The following is a 19,310-nucleotide window of genomic DNA, read 5'->3' as shown; positions in this document are numbered from 1 at the left end:
TGAGAGAAATGCTACAGACAGATAAATTTTAGACAAGAAATGCTGGTGTGGGTAGATACGTGAGATATGGGAGTATTAATGTCTGGTTTCTCCTTGAAATTTTAGCTTGACTGACACACCAGAGATTATGGGAATGGTGTCTAATCCGCACACATGTATCAGGTGGTGGAGACCAGGGTGATTTCCATCCCAGCACATCACGCAGTATTTCTCTGAAGATTTCTTTGACTACGGAGGTTTTGCCCGCGACGCCTGGCTGTGTCACCTCGGTGCACACACACAGCTCACGCGTGTTCTAGTGCCTCTTTCTCACTGGACGTTTCCTCCACGCCACTAGCCGTGGTGTGGGGATGTGGTCTTCAGTTCCTCCCTCCAGCTACACACATTAAACAGGGAAGGAGGAGAATCCCCTGCTAAATGACACATCGCACCAGGAGATACAGCACTGCCAGATGTTGCAAATGAACCTGCTCGTGACAAATGGGTTATGGCAAGCGATAGTTGATAGGTCTTGTCGTACTGCAAGGGTCAGGGGTGGCCTTACCAGCGTACAGGTATCATCTGTGTTTTGATAATATTAACCCGACTGCATAAACCAGCAAAACAGGAGGCTAGAAAATCAAATGTCAAAACAAATTATTATGTATCACAGCGATGCTGATGATGGATAAGCACGTGCCGCTCAGCCCCATTAACGACAGCTACCTACAAGCACTGCGAAGGAAGGGAAGCGTTGTGCTGTGCCCTGCAGGTGGGACCGTCTGCATGAGGAACACAGGCACAGAGGTTGTGCTGTAACTTCTGGATTTCAAGCGCTTACGTGGTGAGAAGCAGGGCACGAGCAGCATCGTGGGCTCTGCCTCCCGTGCGGTGCTGCAGCTCTAACTGGCTGAGACTGCACTCTCTAGCATCAAGAGAGGAGGTTATATTATTCTTGATTTTACACCAAGCAGTACATGTGTCCAATCTGAGAGAGCCCAAAAGAGGTTTTTTTTTTTGGTGGTTTTTTTTTTTTGGTGACAGAAAATTGAAATCTGTAATGAAACTATCGTTCCCATTTTTAAAATCACTGGTCTTTGGCAATTTTAAACTCCAAGGTCTGAAAAATTCATTACTACTAACTTCCATCAAGGGTGTTCCTGAAACCAAAATTACTTAATCAACTCAATTTAGCTTCTTGTGTAGACCTAATTCAGAAAAACTTTATCTTCTTCAGTTGTTATTGCAATTAATTTCCCCCCCTTCTTTTTCTGCAGCAGACGACATTTCAGTAATTAGATATTTTATAAAAATGAGTTATTCGTTCAGGGTAGCTTCACTTTTGTATTTGATTAATCATATTACCACTGAGGTCTGGGTTTTGTCTCCAAGGAAAGTTTAATGACCTCATTTTAAACCTTCTTTTAACCACCAGGCAGGTATCAATGAAGAGAAATAAAATTATCTTCTCTTTTCTTTTTATCTCTTTTTTTTTTCTTTGCAATCTCAAGATTACATTTGATGTTTTTTCAGTGTGACTGACCCATTTACAAGGAAGAATCTAGCTGATTCCAATTAGGTTCAGGACGGAATCAGGCTAAACAGAGCTTCGAACTGTGCCTTAATAACTAATGCTCAGTGTAATGGAGAGGAACCAGAACTGTTTCACCAAACGGCAGTTGGTTTAAAGAACTGTACATGATTAATTTGGTGATAATTTGAAAATGAATGTACTGAAAGGAAATAAACAAAACAAAAGCCACTGTAAATTTAGGTTTTGATTAATGGGCTCTATTAGCAAGAGGCTTCTATCAAGGAGACCACATTTTTCCATATCAATGCATATATACCCACACATTGTAATGGAATAATTCAACATAAACCACAATTTTTTTGGGAGAAGAGACTTGGGGATTATTGATGACCGTTTGCCTTCTATCAGTATCCATCTATGCTTTGAGGCTAGCTATATGCTTATCTGTATTTGTACATACACATCTTTGTATCTATCTATCTATCCATCTTGCAGACTACACAAAGTAGTCTTGAAGGTATTTCATCCTTTCTGTCATATGCTACACTGGTGTAAAGACTTCACAGAAATCACGGAAGGGGCTGATGCTCTCTTCATTAAGACATGGGGAGTTATTGTTTTCTCATAAACTGAGAAATATCTTTCATTTTAGATGAAAGAGGGATAAAATAAAGAACAAAAGTTGAGTACCCACAGAGGAGCATAAAGTGAGTCTTGTTTTCCATAGCATCGCATTGAAAGGGCCTCCAGGCACTTAAAGATGCTGTGCCTGGGAAGAGCCATGCTGCTCTCGAAAAATCAGCACCCCGAGTTGGGGATCTCACGCATTCCTTATCGGAATCAAAACTGTGTAGGCATCACACCTCCTAAGCCTCGTTGGACTGGCTTTGCATTTAGGTCAGGATCCATGTCCAAAGGCGAGTTTGATTCAAAAGGCAGATCAAGATGAAAATAATGTCTATGAAGACATAAATACTTTCCTAATGATGGCTAACCTCATGTCCGCAGCAGCAAAGCCCCTGGCATTAGCGTGGGGAGTCCTGGCAAGGCGGAGACAGGATGGGAAGAAAGAATATTGTTTCTGCTTGCTCTCTCTCCATTTGTTACCGCTACCCCTTGACCTACCACCCTTAGTCTAATTCATTGCTCATGACAAAGGTTTTCACCAGGACCTGCATCGTAATGAGAGGCAGAAAGCCCATTTCAATTTATAAACACTGAATGCTTATTTAGGAAAACTAAACTGATTTGTAGTTTTTAGACTTCACCAACTATGTATTTAATTGAAACACACACCGAATTAGGTAGATGCTCATGTACCCAAATGCTACCGGGCATTTTCAATTCACTTGAATATAATAATTTATTTCAGTTAGATGATGACAGCTCTATAACAGCCCAAGCTTTACTGCGTAGTTCAGCTGAGCTTCATTTTGATTGGAAAATTGCAAGTGAATACAGTCACCTGGGATTTTCCATGAAAGCACAATTGATTTTTAATGATAAATCCTGTCTGCAGGACTGTACAGAACTCCTGGGTTTGTTTTCAGCTGTAAACGCAGTCCTGTAAATTTTCTCACCATGGTATTAGGTCTTTCCCCTTGCCAGCTCTGACCTGTGCTGTTCACCTTGATTTCTGCCTCTTGTGACAACTGCCTCTGAATTATGCCATAGGCGTAATTTTGACAATTTTAAAACACTGTAGCATCCAGGCTAATCTATATTCAAATGTCATTGTGGATTTTCTGAATGGCACCAGTGTAATGATGGTGACCTGAGATCGGAATGGGCAACTGCATACGCAGCTTTAGTCTATACACTGGGTGATTTGGTACACGGTGCTCAAAATTTAACCCCTTGATCTTTTCTAGATCCGGACAGGTGCCCGGGTCCTGGAAGACAGTTAGCTACCCACTTCTGCTGGTTTTCCCTGGATCAGCTGTGGTAAGACCTCTTTTTAGGACAGCCCTTGGTAGGCATCCCGGTCCATTCTTCTGCCTGCAGGAAATCCCACTGAAATCCTGTTCCTGCTGGGCTCTCCCTTCACAGCGTACGATTAATTTGTAAGACATGAGCATGCATGTAAAAGGGATTTCTCATAATGCTCACATGAACTGAATGTTTCCGGATACATCTGACTATAAACGTGCTTAGGAAACCCCAAACGGCTGGCAGGCTGACTTGGTTTCCTATTTTGGTTTCCTACCACAATTCAAGATCGCTTCTCCAAACTAGGCCTATTTACATGCTTGCATCGCAGTCATTTGGAAGTCAGTATCTTTCAGCCTGAAGGAAAAACTGAGGGTTTTCTTTGCTACTTTGACATTTCTGAACTCACCATTACAAACAGCTCAGCAAGATTCAACTCAGGGGGCTGGAAACCAGGTGAAGCATTTACCCCGAGTGTTGCCACTTGCGAAAACTCACATTTTTACAGCTCACATCAGCTATTTCTGCAGCTCTGGACAGCTCTTGCATTGGTTGATGCACAGCTATATTTTGTTCTCAAATAGCATTAACATGAGAACAAATGCACACAGAACAAGGAATAAAATTTTGGCTTATGCTTGTTTACTTTTCCAGAATTTTGGCAAGTTCACAGAGCAGGAGGACTAAGGGAGCGCGATGCCATGGCTGTGACAAAGGCAGATTTGATCCTAGTGCTCTTGTTCAAGTCACTGAAAAATCTCATCTGGATTACTCGATACAGATCTGGTGAAAAGAAAGAAACCTGAGCAGAGCCTGGTGCACAGCAGGGTTATCAAGATAACCAGGGGAACGGAAAACTATAACGTAAAAAGGGGTTAGAGGACAGTGGTTTGTTTAGCTTCACAAAATGATGTGCACTAGTATATCAGGATGGAGATGGGAGAGAAAACAGGAAGGAAACATCAAAATGGGAGAAGGAAGAACTATTTATGGTAAAGGACAATGCTAGCATGGAAGTGATGGACTGAGAGCCAGCTTCACTTTCAAATTTCAAAGCACTCTTCAGAGTGGGCTCATTAGCATTTCCCATAGTACTTGGAGGAGCCGGAATACCTGCACAAAGGTCAGACATTTTTGGCAGTGCAGCGCCAAAAACAAAAAGCCCTTTTAACTTGGGTCTCTCTCCATGTCATTTTGCTCATGTGGTGCCGAGCCCTTCACTCTGCAGATTTCATTGCTGACTGACTCAGTCCAATACGAGCCAGGTTACTAACTCAGCATTACTGTAGCAGCCAGACAGGAGACTGATCTGACACTATTAATTCAATAGCCCAGTCAAAAACTGGCAAGAACTGCTTTTTCCAGTGTACTTGCAAGAAGAACTTGCTCCTCGACTGGTTAGCCAAATCCACTTTGCAACTAGATTAACCTTACCCAGCAACTCATCCCCTTCTGTTAGAATATGAGCATCTCTCTATGCACGGTGTTATTCCGTACCAGCTATTCTGCTCTTAGTTCACAGGCTGCCGTTGGCCAGACTGCCTTTCCCAGGCTAGCAAGAGTCACCACTGCGCTGGTGGAAGCGTCCACTCATGCCTGATAGTCTGGCCCTAAACCTTTAGAGCTGTTCCTAAAGGGAGTCAGTGCCCAGATGAGCCAGCAAGGCAGCGCAGTGGGGAAGGGGATGTGGTCTTGGAGCTGCCGCTTTAAAACACACTCCACTGGTTTCAGTCTCAGAAGAGATTCTCAAAGCAGTGCCAAAGGCCAAATTTTAAAGTAGCTTTAAATAAGACCTCCTAAGGCTCAGGAGCTTAAAGAACTTGAATAGCCCAGTTTCTTTTTTTCTTTTCTTTCTGGTTTTTTTTTCCTCCTTTTTTTTTTTTTTTTTTTAAAAGGAGAGGTTGATTGCCAGGCAGGTTTTCCCAAGAATCCACAAGCTCAACTAATCACTAATCATGAGCACTTCAGCCCTGTGAAATAATATTTCCCTTACACGGGCTACTATAAAAACAAGTTCTGCACAGTAGGCAAATTTAAAATAACTTTTAATTAACATTTAAGACACAGAAGTCTGATCATGCAAATTCATCTGCGTCTCCTCTCTCTGCCTGATTGTTCCTGATTGAATACGATAAAAATAGACTTTGTATGAGTCAAGTGTAGGATTTCTTTAACTTCTCCTCCCCTCTGATTATGCATTTCCTTAGCTAAAGTGGAAACCCTTGGATGGCTATTAATGGTATCATGGGTCAGACTAGAGGGGGCATCCTGCTTGATAGAGTTAAAGATTTCACTGGAATTAAAGGCATTCCTTCTGTGAGCAAAAAAGATGCCTCCACCTTGCATAAAATCTCACCTGAGACTATCCAGAATTATTCTGTCTCGGCTGACTTTTAATCTCTGAAATACCAACACTAATTTCATTGCACCTCCCCCGTATCTGAGGTGAGCATCTGGCCAGACACTCAGCTACAGATCTATATTAATATGGAAAAAAATGCAACTCTCCTGCACAGAAGAGATAAATATTTGAAAGGAGGCAGAGGAATTTCCACATAATTAAGACATGTCAGAGGACGTGACCCTGTTATAAGTAACAAGGGCTCTGGATAACGGAGGGCACACTGATACCAGTACCTTTATCTTGTAACAGTTATGGAGCCAGTTTCCCAGTAAAATTTACAACAAAGCCTTTGTAACACAGTCCAGTTAAAATTTCACTATTTTACACCAGCTGCTAATTTGGCAGATGCAAAACCCACCAAAATTGCCATGGGAATGAACTAGCACAGCTGCTAATTATGCCATAAGGACAATGGAAAACTTGGGCATAAGGGATTAAACTACCCTTTTGTAAGGCATCTGACCCAGAGCCTGCGGGCACGGGCTGGCTCCGAGCATGCCGCGGAGGCAGCGTTACCTCTGCTCGCCTGGAATTTGTACGCCTGCTCTTCGGCAGACACAAGAATTGCCTCTTTTACTTTATTTTTCCAAGCAACAATGTCACATGAAGAACATAACACAAAGAGTGGGCTGAAGTCCCTTAGCTAGCCAGGAGAGCTTTCCCTGGGTCACGGTCCTGCACTAAATCATTAGAATTGCCCAAAAGAGCTGCCTATGATGTTTACGGCATTTCACAGGATGCTCCACTCTTCTGGTGCAGATCTGATTGCTTCCCACTCCAGGGCAGTCTCTCATGAGACGTTTCCTCACTGTTAGCTGCTCTCTGATGCTTCTCAGCATGGTCCGATAGCATCACAGATCAAGAAAACATTCACCATCTCAAAAAAAACAGAGCTGGAAAAACTAGAAGAGGTCACCTCGTCCCCGCTGTGCCCCAGCGCCTCGCAGTTTGATGCAGGTAGCCCTGGTCGTGACTATCAGGATTGGCCATGATTCTTGCTGATGGAGACTGGGCTTAGAGTTAACAGCAGACTTTAGTTTAAAATTGTTTCATCTAGGGACTGTGATTTTTCTCCTCCATATAATTCCAGAATCCTTCGTATGAGAAGGTGGGGCTTCTTCTTCCCCTGCTGTTGTGTAAGACCTTCTGCTGGCCCTTCAGGTGATGTACTAAAGGGTATAAACCCCACATCGATCCAATTTCATGTAAGCAAGCAATCATTTTGGAGTCTTATCAGAGTATCTTCAGTTTGTACATTTAAGGATCTGTGTGATTTTAATGCTCTTCCTCCATTTCTCATCTAGCACTACATTTTGATCACAGCCACCCGTTATCTTGGATGTCCGTTAACCACCATACCTCGGCAGGTCATCGCTCCTGCGATTTTAGCTCTTGTATGCTTGTGTCTGAACTTTCACACGGTCCCTGCACACAGTCTCTTCGCCCCCCTCCTGGAGTGCCTGACTACAGACATGATCTGACTTTCTTGACCATCGCAGTGGCTGTTTTCTTCTCTCCCGTCCTGTTGTTAAGTTTTACACAGTAACATTAATTCCTGCTGTTGAATACATGAGCTGTGACACCAGCATGGTGCAGTGTCCTCCTGAGCTACATTCTTATCCAGAAACGATTAAGTCTAAAACCACCCTGGCTGAATGACAGGTAATTTAGGAGCACTATAGGGTGGGCCTTTGTATGTGTCTATGCCGAATTCAGTTGCCTGAGCTCCATTCGCCTGGCAGCTTTCCAAGAGCAAACCACAATTTCAGTTATTCAGCCTATTTTGTTTTTACAGCAGCATGTCAATACGGAAGTATTTAAAATAAAAATATACTGTATCTCTCCAAACAGTCCCCAGTCTTAAAAGAGACCATGGGCTTTCTTACTCTCTGAGGAACTGTAGATTTCCTGGAAAGAGATTTTTGCTATTTTTTTTAGAGGTGTTAAAATGCAGATCAGACTATTTGAGGACAGCAAAGAGATTCAGCCCAGGTTTAAAGAGACTGATCAGCCTGATGCTGTTCTCTCCGTCAGTCAGGGAAAAACCGCATTATACTTTCATATTCACATGAAATTCATCCTGGCTATACCCGGGAGTATATCAGAGATATTTGTTTCCATAGAATCAGAAAATATTACTGTAAAACACCCTTGGTTTTCTAATCTTTATGAAGTCCTATGCACTACTGTGGAAAGCCCTTTGGCCCTTGCAAAACTCTTTCTTCAGTGATTGAAATTAGAGAAATAATGGTACACATCAACCCTGCTTAGAGGAAGAGTAGCATTTTCTAATCCATTTAACACAATCCTATGGGTAATTCTCCTGATGGCTTTTATTCCTTCTAGGTCTAACACACACAGAGACATTAAATACTCAGAACTCACCTGAAGGCAAATTTCCATTATCTCACTTTCCATCAGATTCGGCTTTGGAAAGTGTTTTGGAAAGACATTAAAATATATCCCATCTGGAGGGATGCCGCCTTCCAGAAGGCACCGACAGCTCATCCCACTACCCAAAACCTCACCTCCTAACCTGCATTGGAGACAAGGACCAGGCAACCTGGGTCATGTGGAACAACCTGTGCTTAAGTGACATGGCCACTAGATGTCATTCCTTTTTCACTCAAATGTAGGTCGAAGAACTATTTACCTGGCAGAATAAGGTTCCCCTCCCCGCAAACACTAGCAACCTGGGCACATGTACTGCTGTGGTGAAAAGTCCCATGGCCTGACAGACACCAAATTCTAAGACTAGCCACTATAAAACTTTCAAAAGAGAACGAACCCATGCTGGCAGGAGAAAGGACCACATGGCCCAAGACTTGTGTCAGATTTTTATGGCTCTTCACAAACATACGTATCATACTTAAGGAGATATTTAACAACAACTTTACGATACAAAGCTGGGTGTATTCACCATGACACATATGAAGCACATGTGCTGCTGTTAAACCCACCCTACACTCGCTGGAGTTGGCAATGCAGGCTGCAGAATGATGCCCAGGTCTGAAAACGTTTTGGGTGCCTATTTTCCTCTGATTCAGGAGGAATTTAGTGCCTTCCTTATTCTGAGAATCTAGGTCCAAGTCACTTAATCACAAAATGCTGGCACTGCTCGAGAGCTGAGCACGTCCCTTCTGTGAGCCGCGGCCCCATGGCGATGGGAGGGAAGGACCCAGACTCCGTAGCTGATGTGGAGCCGATATGGGTCCACAGCAGCATTAATTGGGCTCTGCATGACTTCCTTGAGCTGTTTGTAGGGTATAACTAAGGGGAAACTTTGATACCGCATGACTATATATTTGCATATCTTTTAATATGGAATGAAAATTCAGAATAATAAAAATAAATGATGTTCAATGACTTGAGCACAATGCAGTTTGACTTTCTGTGTTTTTAAAGACTTGGTTTCAGTTTAAGACACATCATTTACTGTTCCTTATTGGCCCTCATATGAATATAGTCGGTGGATACACAATGATTTCTCATTTATTTCGCATGTAGACCTCTGTACTTCTCTGTGGTTTCTAAAACTACCACACACATTTTGGATGCTCTACATCTATGGATTATGAAGGCTGGAAAAAACCAGACTGCATCGTTTCACCTTCCAACTCTTCATTTTTACCATAGCCAGCTCTAATAATTTGCAATTTCTCTATTTTTTCCCCTCTTCTCCCAGTAACAGCGACTTGGAGCACATGAGAACAGAATAGAGAAATACTGTACTAATATAAGAAAGATCTTTAACTGATTAAAACCAGATGTACTATGGTATTTCTACACGTTTACTGCCGGCACGCACAAATACATCTGTTAGAGCTATCAGTAAAATACAAATTCTACCAGATACCTGTTACCATTTAGAGTATTTACTGCTTCCTTGAAATCGTATCCGAGCTACTAAACCCAAAATATCTCTTACTGCTCAGGATTTCACTCATAAGTAATAATAACTCTGATATGTCTACAGCCAATTGCTGTGAAACAACCGTATCCTCTTTGGTGCAATCAGACACAGTCTGTTTGCCACATTATTTCAGCTCCTTGAGTACCTCAGCAAAACTGGTCACCAAATAGTTTTGCTAGTTTATGAATCATTCTTTTCCGTTTTCCTTTCCTCCTCCTTTCCCCCCACCCCGAAAGTCTTTGTTCCACGGTTATCTATCAAGTTCCTCCTATCTGCCAAACCAGCTAAGAGAGACGACGGATATAAACATCCATGAATTACCAACATGTTGTGTGTCCATGCATCACCGTGCTGATGTATCAATACTTACAGTGCTGGTAGTGAATTCGGGTGGGTTGTCATTCACATCTGTCACCGTAATGATCGCTGTTGCCGTGTTTGAGAGACCATAGTTAAGATTTCCTTCCATATCTGTGGCTTGAACAATGACTATATACTGCTGAACTTTCTGGAGGGGAAAAAAAGGGAAAGATGAGAAACAAAAATGCATTCTGTAAAATGCCTTGGTTTTTTTTCTGTATACAAGTGCAATCTTAAGGCACACTAAGAAGTTAACTGGATCAAAAACATTAGTAAAAAAAGACAGATAATTTTTTCTATCATGTTTTTGAAGGGATTTTTGCACAGATTGGTGGATATCACCTGTTTTATGGGAAAATAAAAATCTCATGGCAAAAATCCTTGGTTGAAATAGATGTTTTTGTTAGTTTTTAAGCATTTTAAGCAACATTAGTTTCTGTCTTCTGAAAAGCAGTAAAAATTTTACTAATGTGTTTTCACTGAAAACATCACCAAGAACATTATACCCCCAAAATTGACAGTGACGTTGCCTGGTGGCCCTCCAGCTTGTTCTGCTCACACAGTTTGATGCTCACAAAGCATTTTGATACCTAAAATACCCTCCATGTTTCAGTCCTTAACCCAATAAATAAGGAGAATTTAAGTCCAGTATGAAAAAAATTACTCACTGCAATAAACAAAAATTCAGCAGAACCGATTTAAATTCCTGAGCACCCCAACCAACACGGCTCTCAAAGAAAAAGCCTTACACAGTCAGCCATAAAAATCACACATTGAAGTTCTTCTAAAAGATGCTGTATGCCAGTGCAACTGGAAAATAAACCTGAATAAAATAGGAGAGGGCATCTTGTCTTGCATGTGTGTACATCTCCCTGGGATGTCTCTTTACTTAAGAATATCTGTCCACACGGAGAAAAGCCTCCTGATCTTTAAAACTGCTCTCAACAATAGGTTTTCATTTGGATCTGCAGAATTTACTATTGATGCCTATGCATGTCATGCTCAGTACACAGAGCGCTTTAGAGACAGACATGAAAGCAAAGCTCCTCTCCTGAAATATGTGCAAAGTGATGCACTGACAACCAAGGAGGGATCCAGCGAACGGCGTGACTCAGGGCAAAGCTAAACCTCACTCCCTACTCCTTAAGGCTTAAGGCGGAATTACAGACACGAGCTGGGATGCAGGGACCAAGCGGCTCCAACGGCACATCGAAAAGCCCGAAGGGTGTGAAAATCAAATGGATGCACAACGTTATGCGGGAAAAGCTTTGCGCAAAGCCAAGTGGAGGAACTTCACTGGGAGGAGAGACCTGCCACATGCTGGATTGCTCCTGCTCTCGGAACACAGCTTAGATACTCGAGGGCTGCTCCGTTCATGTGCCGATGTTACAAGCGTGTATAAAATGTCAAATGCCCTTTGAAATTTCAAAGGGCAAAAATTAGGTCAATTGGGTCTCTCTAATCCTACATAAACATTCTTCAAGTGCTGTAACTAGTTTAATTCTTTAATTCTTCTGAGTTGCTAGAATGACAGAGCTCTGAATTTTAGCTTTATCTTGATTCCAGGACTTTTAATTGACAGATATTAACCTGCTAAATTGACAGGATTCACATACATGGATCCATCAGCACCTTGCAACTGGAATATATTATGGAAATGCACTTTCATTATCTCTTGCTACCTTGTATAATAAAACATGAGGGAGAAACTATTGTTAGCCCTTGTTTTTCCTCAAGCAAAAAGTTGCCGTTCATTACTCCATTTGTAAAGCACTGGATGATTGTAAGGCTGAAGTGTCCTTATTGGTGAACATAATTTCTATTTCGGATTTAGCTTTTCTTTCCTTATTCTTTCTTCTAGAGAACTTGGGATGCTGACAGAACTATTTCCTAACAGGCCAAATACTTGTGAGCCAAATAGGTTTAAATCATAGAAGGGGGGAAGATATTTTAAAAAATAGTGGCAATCAGATTCCACATAAATTAGAAAAACAGATCGGAGGCCCACATGAGAGACTCCATTTCAATAGTGCATTTAAATGGCAAAGCCACCTCTAATGTTCCTCACTGCAGTGAGACGGAGACACGTAATTCATAGCGTTTCTGATTTGATGGCGGAGCTGTCGCACATTATTGTAAAAGCTTCAGTGCTTCGGCAGCGACTGCAGGAAAAAAACGTTCCTTCCTCTCCATCAGCCGAGAGGGTGATGAAACAGCCTCCACTGGCGGGGGGGTGTCTTTCTTAACTTGGCGTTTTTCTATTTTACCGTGTTTGCAGACTGACCTCTCTACAGCTGCTGGGCTCCCAGCTCGCACTCCCAGGTGTGCCCACCGGAGCAAGCCGGGACTGGCGCGGCAGCATGCCTCCAGCTAGGGCATGGCAAAGGCAGCTCCCTCTCTGTGTCAAAAGCAATTCTGAAACTCGTGACACCGTTATGCAAACTTTAATCTGAACTGCGAGAACAAACTGCAGAGCTTGGGTAAGGTCACACTCCGTCTGCACAGCACTTACTCATGCTGGGACCCAGCCTGCGAACCTCCCACCGCCTTCAGCTCCTTTCTAGCTTGCTTTATTCATTTCTTAACCAAAGCTTCCCCTGGAAAAATGAATCCTCTTGTACAAGAGGGGGTAAGGGACTAGAAAGTTTCATTTAAAAGTTTTGTTAACTTCACCATTTTACTGCTTATTAAATTATACATACTCTGATGACACAGGCACATACACATAGACCATGTCTTATTAATCTCAGGTTTACAATAAAGTTTTTTATTTAACAAAGCCCCTTTCACTGAGCGCCGTAGCACAGTGTTAATAAAAAACCGCACACAGATTTGGAACATTAAATTAAAGAAATTTAAAAGAAAGATCATATCAATCAGATAATACAGGGCCAGAAATGAAAATGCCCAGAATTTAGTAATGTACAAATGTACCAGCCACAAAGAGCTGGTGCGTAAGGATGAGAAGAGGTGAAGGATGGCAAAGGAGCACTGCACGTGTGCAAGCAAGTGCAGGGAGTCCAGGCCTCGTGAGAAAATGCAAGTAAACACAGCAGATCTCAAATGAATCGAGTGAGCAGGTAGCATCATTATGGGAACGCGTGCGTTTGAGACAGGCACTCCATCTCAGGATACCGGAGGCAGCTGCAGCAATGAGGGACGCGAGAGGTGAGCTGCTGGTGGAAGTTGAGACATCACCAAAGTTACACTGATTTCCATCAGCAGAAGACAAAAGTGCAATCTGACATGGAGAATGGCCTTGGTTTGTACATAAAGTTGTATCAAACACAAAGACATGTAAATCACAGAATAAAATCACAGAAACATTTAGGTTGGAAAAATCCTTTGAGACCATCAAGTCCAACCGTAAACCTAACACTGCCAAGGCCACCATGTGGAAATCGTCCGAGATTTGTCCAACCTTTAGACACTTGGTTGCCATCCACATCCAGTTCCATCCGAAAGGCTCCAGTGTGGGCATACAAGGGCAATGCTTTCAAGTATGTGGTTTTAGTTTATAACTAATTCAATCTTCAGTGAGATTGGCCCCAGCAGATAAAAAATTACTGATTTTTTTGTTTTTCTGTAGCTAACCTTTTTGCTTTTATGCATTAAGCTGATTTTATTGAACTGTTCAATCAATTTCAATTTCAACATGTCCTTCTAATTTGTCACAACATCTCCAGGGGCATCTTAGTTTGTTGTCCTAATATTATTATTATTGTTACAACTATTAAAAAAAAAGGCAGCCCCATGCCCCCAAGCATGAGAGACATTTTCTTGATGGCATTTTGATTATTCAGAATAATTCTCTTATTCTCTTTCTTCACAAAAATGACATTTTAAATAGCACAGGGCAGAAACTACAGCACAGAGGTAACACAAAATGCTCCTAACCCAGAGAAATGAAACAGTTACTACACGTTTGCTCTGGTGGTGATGCTGTGGAACTAAAGAAATGAGCCTCTGTCCCGAGGGCATCTAGACTAAAACCGCAGCCCCAGTGAAGTCCCTGGGAGGTCCAGTGGCCTGTATTTATAATAAATCTAACAAATCTTCACGCTAGAGGGAAGTAAATGTGCTGCTTCTACTTAAGCCAAGGAAAAGAAAAAAAAAAACCAACCCTCATCTTGATAAGTGCAGAGCTTTTTAGTCTGACCTAAAAACTAAGAAGGGCTTTTGAAGGAAAAAATTATGAAGGAAAGAATAATTAAAGGAACTGTGGCAGATCTAATCTGTCTGCTCTTCTGTCAATCATCTGATACAGTGCCACAAAGAAATACATCAGCTAAATTCCAGAAGATGGGAATTAGCTGAAGAAATTTGTTAAGATGGTTAATGGGAAGTTTATCAAGGGCTTGGTTAAAAAGATATCAGTGCCTTGCATAGAAGAAGGGTAACTTGACAATTAAGTAACAGAAGCAAGATGTGATTTAGAAGTACAAAATACAAGATAATGCAGGAAGGGACGAGTAACAAAACTTTTCAGGAAGCTGGTTTATTGGACAGGAGCAAGGAGGACTGGCCCCATGTCCCACCAGCTCCCTGCCGCTGAGCAAGAGACAAACACTGTTGGCAAATGCATCAAGTGCAGATTTAGCACTGCAGATACGACAATATTAATTCCTTGAGCCAAGCACCGAGGGCTCATCGGGATGCTGTGCACAATCCAGCTCCCTTGTATTCACTGCTGAGCAACCTGGATCCGACCAGGTGCCGGCAGTGAAGAGCTCATCACCGGAGAAGGGCCTAGGAGAGCTTGGCTTGTTTAGTCTAGCAAAATGAAGGCTGATAGCAGATATGATTGCTGTCTATAAATACATCAGGAAGATAAACACTAGGAAGGCAAAGGAGCAATTTAAACTAAAGGACAATGTTGACACAAGAACAAATGGGAATAAACCGGCCATGAATAAATTTAGGCTGGAAATTAGTAGGGTCTTCATCACTAAAGGATTGAGATGCTAGAGCAATCTAATACAGGGTCTGGGAACCAAAAATGTTAAAAAAATAAAAAAAGTCTTAAATTAGGGATAAAATCCTTTTGGTTTAGGTAGGAATTATGACAAATTGAGCTAAAGCAGGTCAGATCTCCCAGCATTCTCTGTGTACAAACAACTTCTTAGGAAGAAAAAGAATAGAACCTCTTTTAGTCCAAATGCCACGATATATTTGTGTGAAAATGGTTTAAGACTTAACACCAACTGATATCACTGAACCAGCCCATTCCACAGGCACGCACAAAGAAATAGGGGCACCCCACACAATTACAGTTATTGCAAGTGGCTCTCCCCATCAAGACACAGGCTGGCCCAGAAGACACCATCTCAAATCCCTGGCCGACCTGCACATGGTCTTGCTGAGATGTTATAAATAGAACTAAATCATATTCAGAGAGAAAGTCTAAAAGAACAAAGTATTTAAAAATGAAATCCTGGTAATGAAGTGTTACCTGCGATCCCAATTTTCAAATGTGCATGCACAGTATTTTTAGGAACATGGCTATTCCTAGTTTACACATGCAATTATTATAAATCACACACAAGCTGGGTAACTGTGTATGCCAAAGTCCAGAAATGCGGTAATTATGTGATTAAATTAATCTACATTATGGACAAAGGGTTTGCAAAATTAGGACCTACATTTTCAAAGCTCTGTACAAATATTGTCCAATTAATTACCACTTCCTGAGAAATGTATGACTGGCTAATTTTAGCATCATGTCTGGTAAAGCAAATAAGGTTATCAGGATGTTGCTTTAGGATGTACTGAGTAGGAATCTATTGGTGAAGGAGCTAGAAAATCTAAATCCTACTTCCTTCCATGGCTATCCTCACATCTTTATATTTACGTGTTTTTCCAACTCCCCTTATTTTTGCAATACCAATGAGAAGAAATGTGAGATGTTCCTCTTTTTTTTTGTTCCTAAATAATTTCTTTACATGTTACTGAAGTTTTGATGTTCACTTTTTTTGGTGTAAGATAGTTGATGGTGAACACACTAGTAATAAATATCATACCAGAGCCAGGGAAGACAATCTGAAAACAAACTCCCCCTAAATATCCACTTGACTCTAGCAGAAATACTTTTTCCAAAAAGATCTAACTAGCCATCATTTAAACAAAGCTCACAGGCAGACCTTTTAAAGCATTTATCCCGTAATACTCCCTACTTAGTCATGGTTAAATATGAACACGGATTTCCAGAAGAAAAACCTGTTCTGGGAGGTCAGTGCAGAAGGCAGCTTTCACAGAACCACCAGCGCACCTGACACCTTTCGCAGTTCCCCCCCAGAGACAGTGGTGGGGGTGAGTGAGCTTCACCTCTGTGCCAGAGTTGAGCAGATTCTTTGATATAACCTGACCTTTTCATTTCGTACATACAGCGCAGCATCACGTCGTGTATGCACCACCCTCAGCAGACATCAAACCCTGGGCCCATGAATCCTAACGCACAAGCTGCTGCTGCCCGAGCTAAAAAGATGCGGTTTTGCTCCATCTCAACCTTGCTATACAGGTGCAGCTACTGTCAGAGGTGTTTCACGCTTCTGCTAGGACAGGGCTATAACAAGGGAGGGGACCCCATTTTCAGAATGAACTGGGCTACTTCGTGCCGCACAGCCATGAATGGTGAAGCAGACAGGTTTATTTCCTCCATTTGGCTGGGGTTATGTTGGCTTTTCTTCCAGCACGGCATGGTATTCCCAGTCCGCAAGCTTCTCGGCATATTTAAGTTTATGAGCTACCTGCAATTGCAGAGCTCTTGAGCAGGGGCAGTGCTAGAGAGGTAGAGAGGTAGGTAGGTAGGTCTACCTCTACCTAGCAACGAGCAGTTTACCCTCCTGGAAACAAGGGTGCGTTAATTAAGCTGGCTTTCTTGCTTAACAAAGGTGTCGATGTGAAACATCCTGGCCTCTGACATGCAGGCCAGACCCGTAAATTCCTGTTAACATCTGACCAAACCTGCCTGTCATCCGGGTATCGATAAATGCCTCCAGCTCAGGAAAAGTGTCAGTCCCGCCACCCACAGCTCTCCAAATCACACTTTGTAACATGCTCCCACTTCTCCCATACTATTAAAACCAAGGCTGCAGGGCTGCCTGGCTGCTCACCCCACCGCATTTCAGCCTGGTGGCATTGCACGGAGTGCCAGAGGGTGGGAAAGCTGGCACACGCCAAGCAAACGCCCGTGGGAGATTTTCCTCTGCTCTCTCAAAGGGTGAGGCACCCCCTGTGCTAAGGGTCATCCCCAGCTCACACGCTGCTCCACTCCCACGCACGTCGTACTTAACCAGAGCATCGAGAGGAGGCAGGGAGAGGATGACTTCTTGTGCTAACCCTCCCCACGGCAGAGGATTTCTGCTAGCAGTGCTGAACACGCATGACTCGGAAAGAAGGAAAATGTTTATTCTGGAGTCATTCTGATGAGCACTTCTAGTATTTGTTCTGACTCACCGGCTGAAGCGCCGGTGGCTTTCATCCACACCACCGGGCTGAAAGAGCTGTTCCACAAATCTTCAGCAATCACTTTTTTTCCTGAGACAAATAAAGGTCCAGGGGCCACAAGCCAGCATCAGGATTTTCATTTGGCACTGCACCTATATTGACAATCAGCCTTTAATAGCTTTCACCTGGCAGCCTGATTAACAACCAGCAATTAAACTTTTTTTAACACTTTCCCTCTCAGCACCTGAGGCCTGTAATCTGTGGGATCTCACACCTTATACTAATCTTTTTCCCTCTTAAGCTACTGCACTTTAAGATAGTGTTTTAATGTGTTATAATTTACACAATTTAACCCATTCAGAACCAGCAGACACGCAATTAACTTTTCCAGCTTCTCCCGGGGTGGGTGTTGAATCTCCCACGTAGGTGGAAATGGGACCTGCTCCAGCTTAGCAGCTATTTTCTCTTTTGTGCCGTGGCTTCTGAAAGCAAAACAGCTTCTGGTGGTGGGTACAACACCCGGCAACAGCAGACCGAGCTTTTGTATGGAAGCATGAGGAAGTGCTTTAGAAGTTACCTGAAAGAAAGCAAACATGATCTTTTTATCCCAGAGAGGTTATAAAATCAAAGAACGCTGGAAAGCCTTTCAGGAGTCTACTCTGTTCAGCCTTTAGTAGTGCGAGACCAAATAGTTCAGTGGCTGTTGCCCCTGGCTGCCTTTTTTTGTGTTATTCAGACAGTGAAAGTGGTGAAAGTGGAAACCTTTCCAAAGGACACACTAGGTACAGAGAAGATCCTAGCAGTCATACTGAAAGCCTTCAAGCATCCTGGCTGTATGTCCCCATAGCCTCCAGGACAGAAGATATATGAGCCGAACTGAATTGCTCATCCACCTAATTTCATTGTGAGAGCCAAGATTTTGCTGAACAGCCAGCACCAGGAGCGGCGTTATTGACCGAGAATCTAATCTCAGAAAGCGATCTACTAGTTGTCAGGGATACAAAGAGAAGCTTAGAAATACAAACTCCAAACCCTAAGAAGCCCCAAAACAAAACCAGAAAAAAACCCCAGCAGACAAATAACTGAAAATGGTAACACAGACCTGGCGATCCTGGTGGATCATCTTCATGATTGTCTTAATGCCGGGTGCTGGCAATACTGCGCATAGGAAGGGGTGTATTAAACAGAGATACTTCTGAGTGCGATATGCTGCAACCACATTAATCTGATATATATATATATATTTTTTTTTCTGAGTGAGTTTTATTCCTGAGGGATCAGACACTGAGCCTGGGCTATCAAGGTTTTGAAACAACACCCAAGCTGAAACCCCACTGTGGTGGAACACATGAGGAATTACCAATGCAGCAGCTCCTGCCCAAGGAAAGGGACCTACTGGAAAACACACCCACCAAAACAGTCAACTGAGCCAAACGCACCTCGCAGAGGGTTTGCCACGCTCTGACCCCAGCTGGCCACCACGTATGGAAACAGCATGTTTGAAGTATGCTGTGTACAAGGTTAACAGCCAAGTAGGGCCCGTTTAACCTGATACTTGTTCCAGACTTCAAGCTGCAAAGGATGGGGATTAGAGGTCACAAAATTTTCTCTCTGACATCTGAGCGCAGACGTTTGTCAAAACTTGAATGTAGTTGCCTGAAAAACTTTTAAGCCCAAAAAATTTTTTTCATATCTGAAATGGTGCTTTAAAATTGTCCTCATTCTTTAAAGTTCACCCAAAATGT

The 19,310-nt window shown here is 42.5% G+C and overlaps 1 protein-coding gene across 2 annotated transcripts in view; it reads right to left on the bottom strand.

The window, feature by feature from the left end:
- CDH4 (cadherin 4) overlaps nucleotides 1-19,310 on the bottom strand; it is a 516,102-nt gene that overhangs the window by 35,111 nt on the left and 461,681 nt on the right. For both annotated transcript variants that reach the window (XM_064465346.1, XM_064465345.1), the window contains exon 8: nucleotides 10,130-10,267. In XM_064465346.1, coding sequence (XP_064321416.1) covers nucleotides 10,130-10,267 — 138 coding nt within the window. The remainder of the gene's footprint in view (nucleotides 1-10,129; nucleotides 10,268-19,310) is intronic.

Source organism: Phalacrocorax carbo, chromosome 14, assembly GCF_963921805.1.
Source record: "Phalacrocorax carbo chromosome 14, bPhaCar2.1, whole genome shotgun sequence".
In the NCBI taxonomy this organism is placed as follows: domain Eukaryota; kingdom Metazoa; phylum Chordata; class Aves; order Suliformes; family Phalacrocoracidae; genus Phalacrocorax; species Phalacrocorax carbo.
This window is presented reverse-complemented; position numbering and strand designations above follow the sequence as displayed.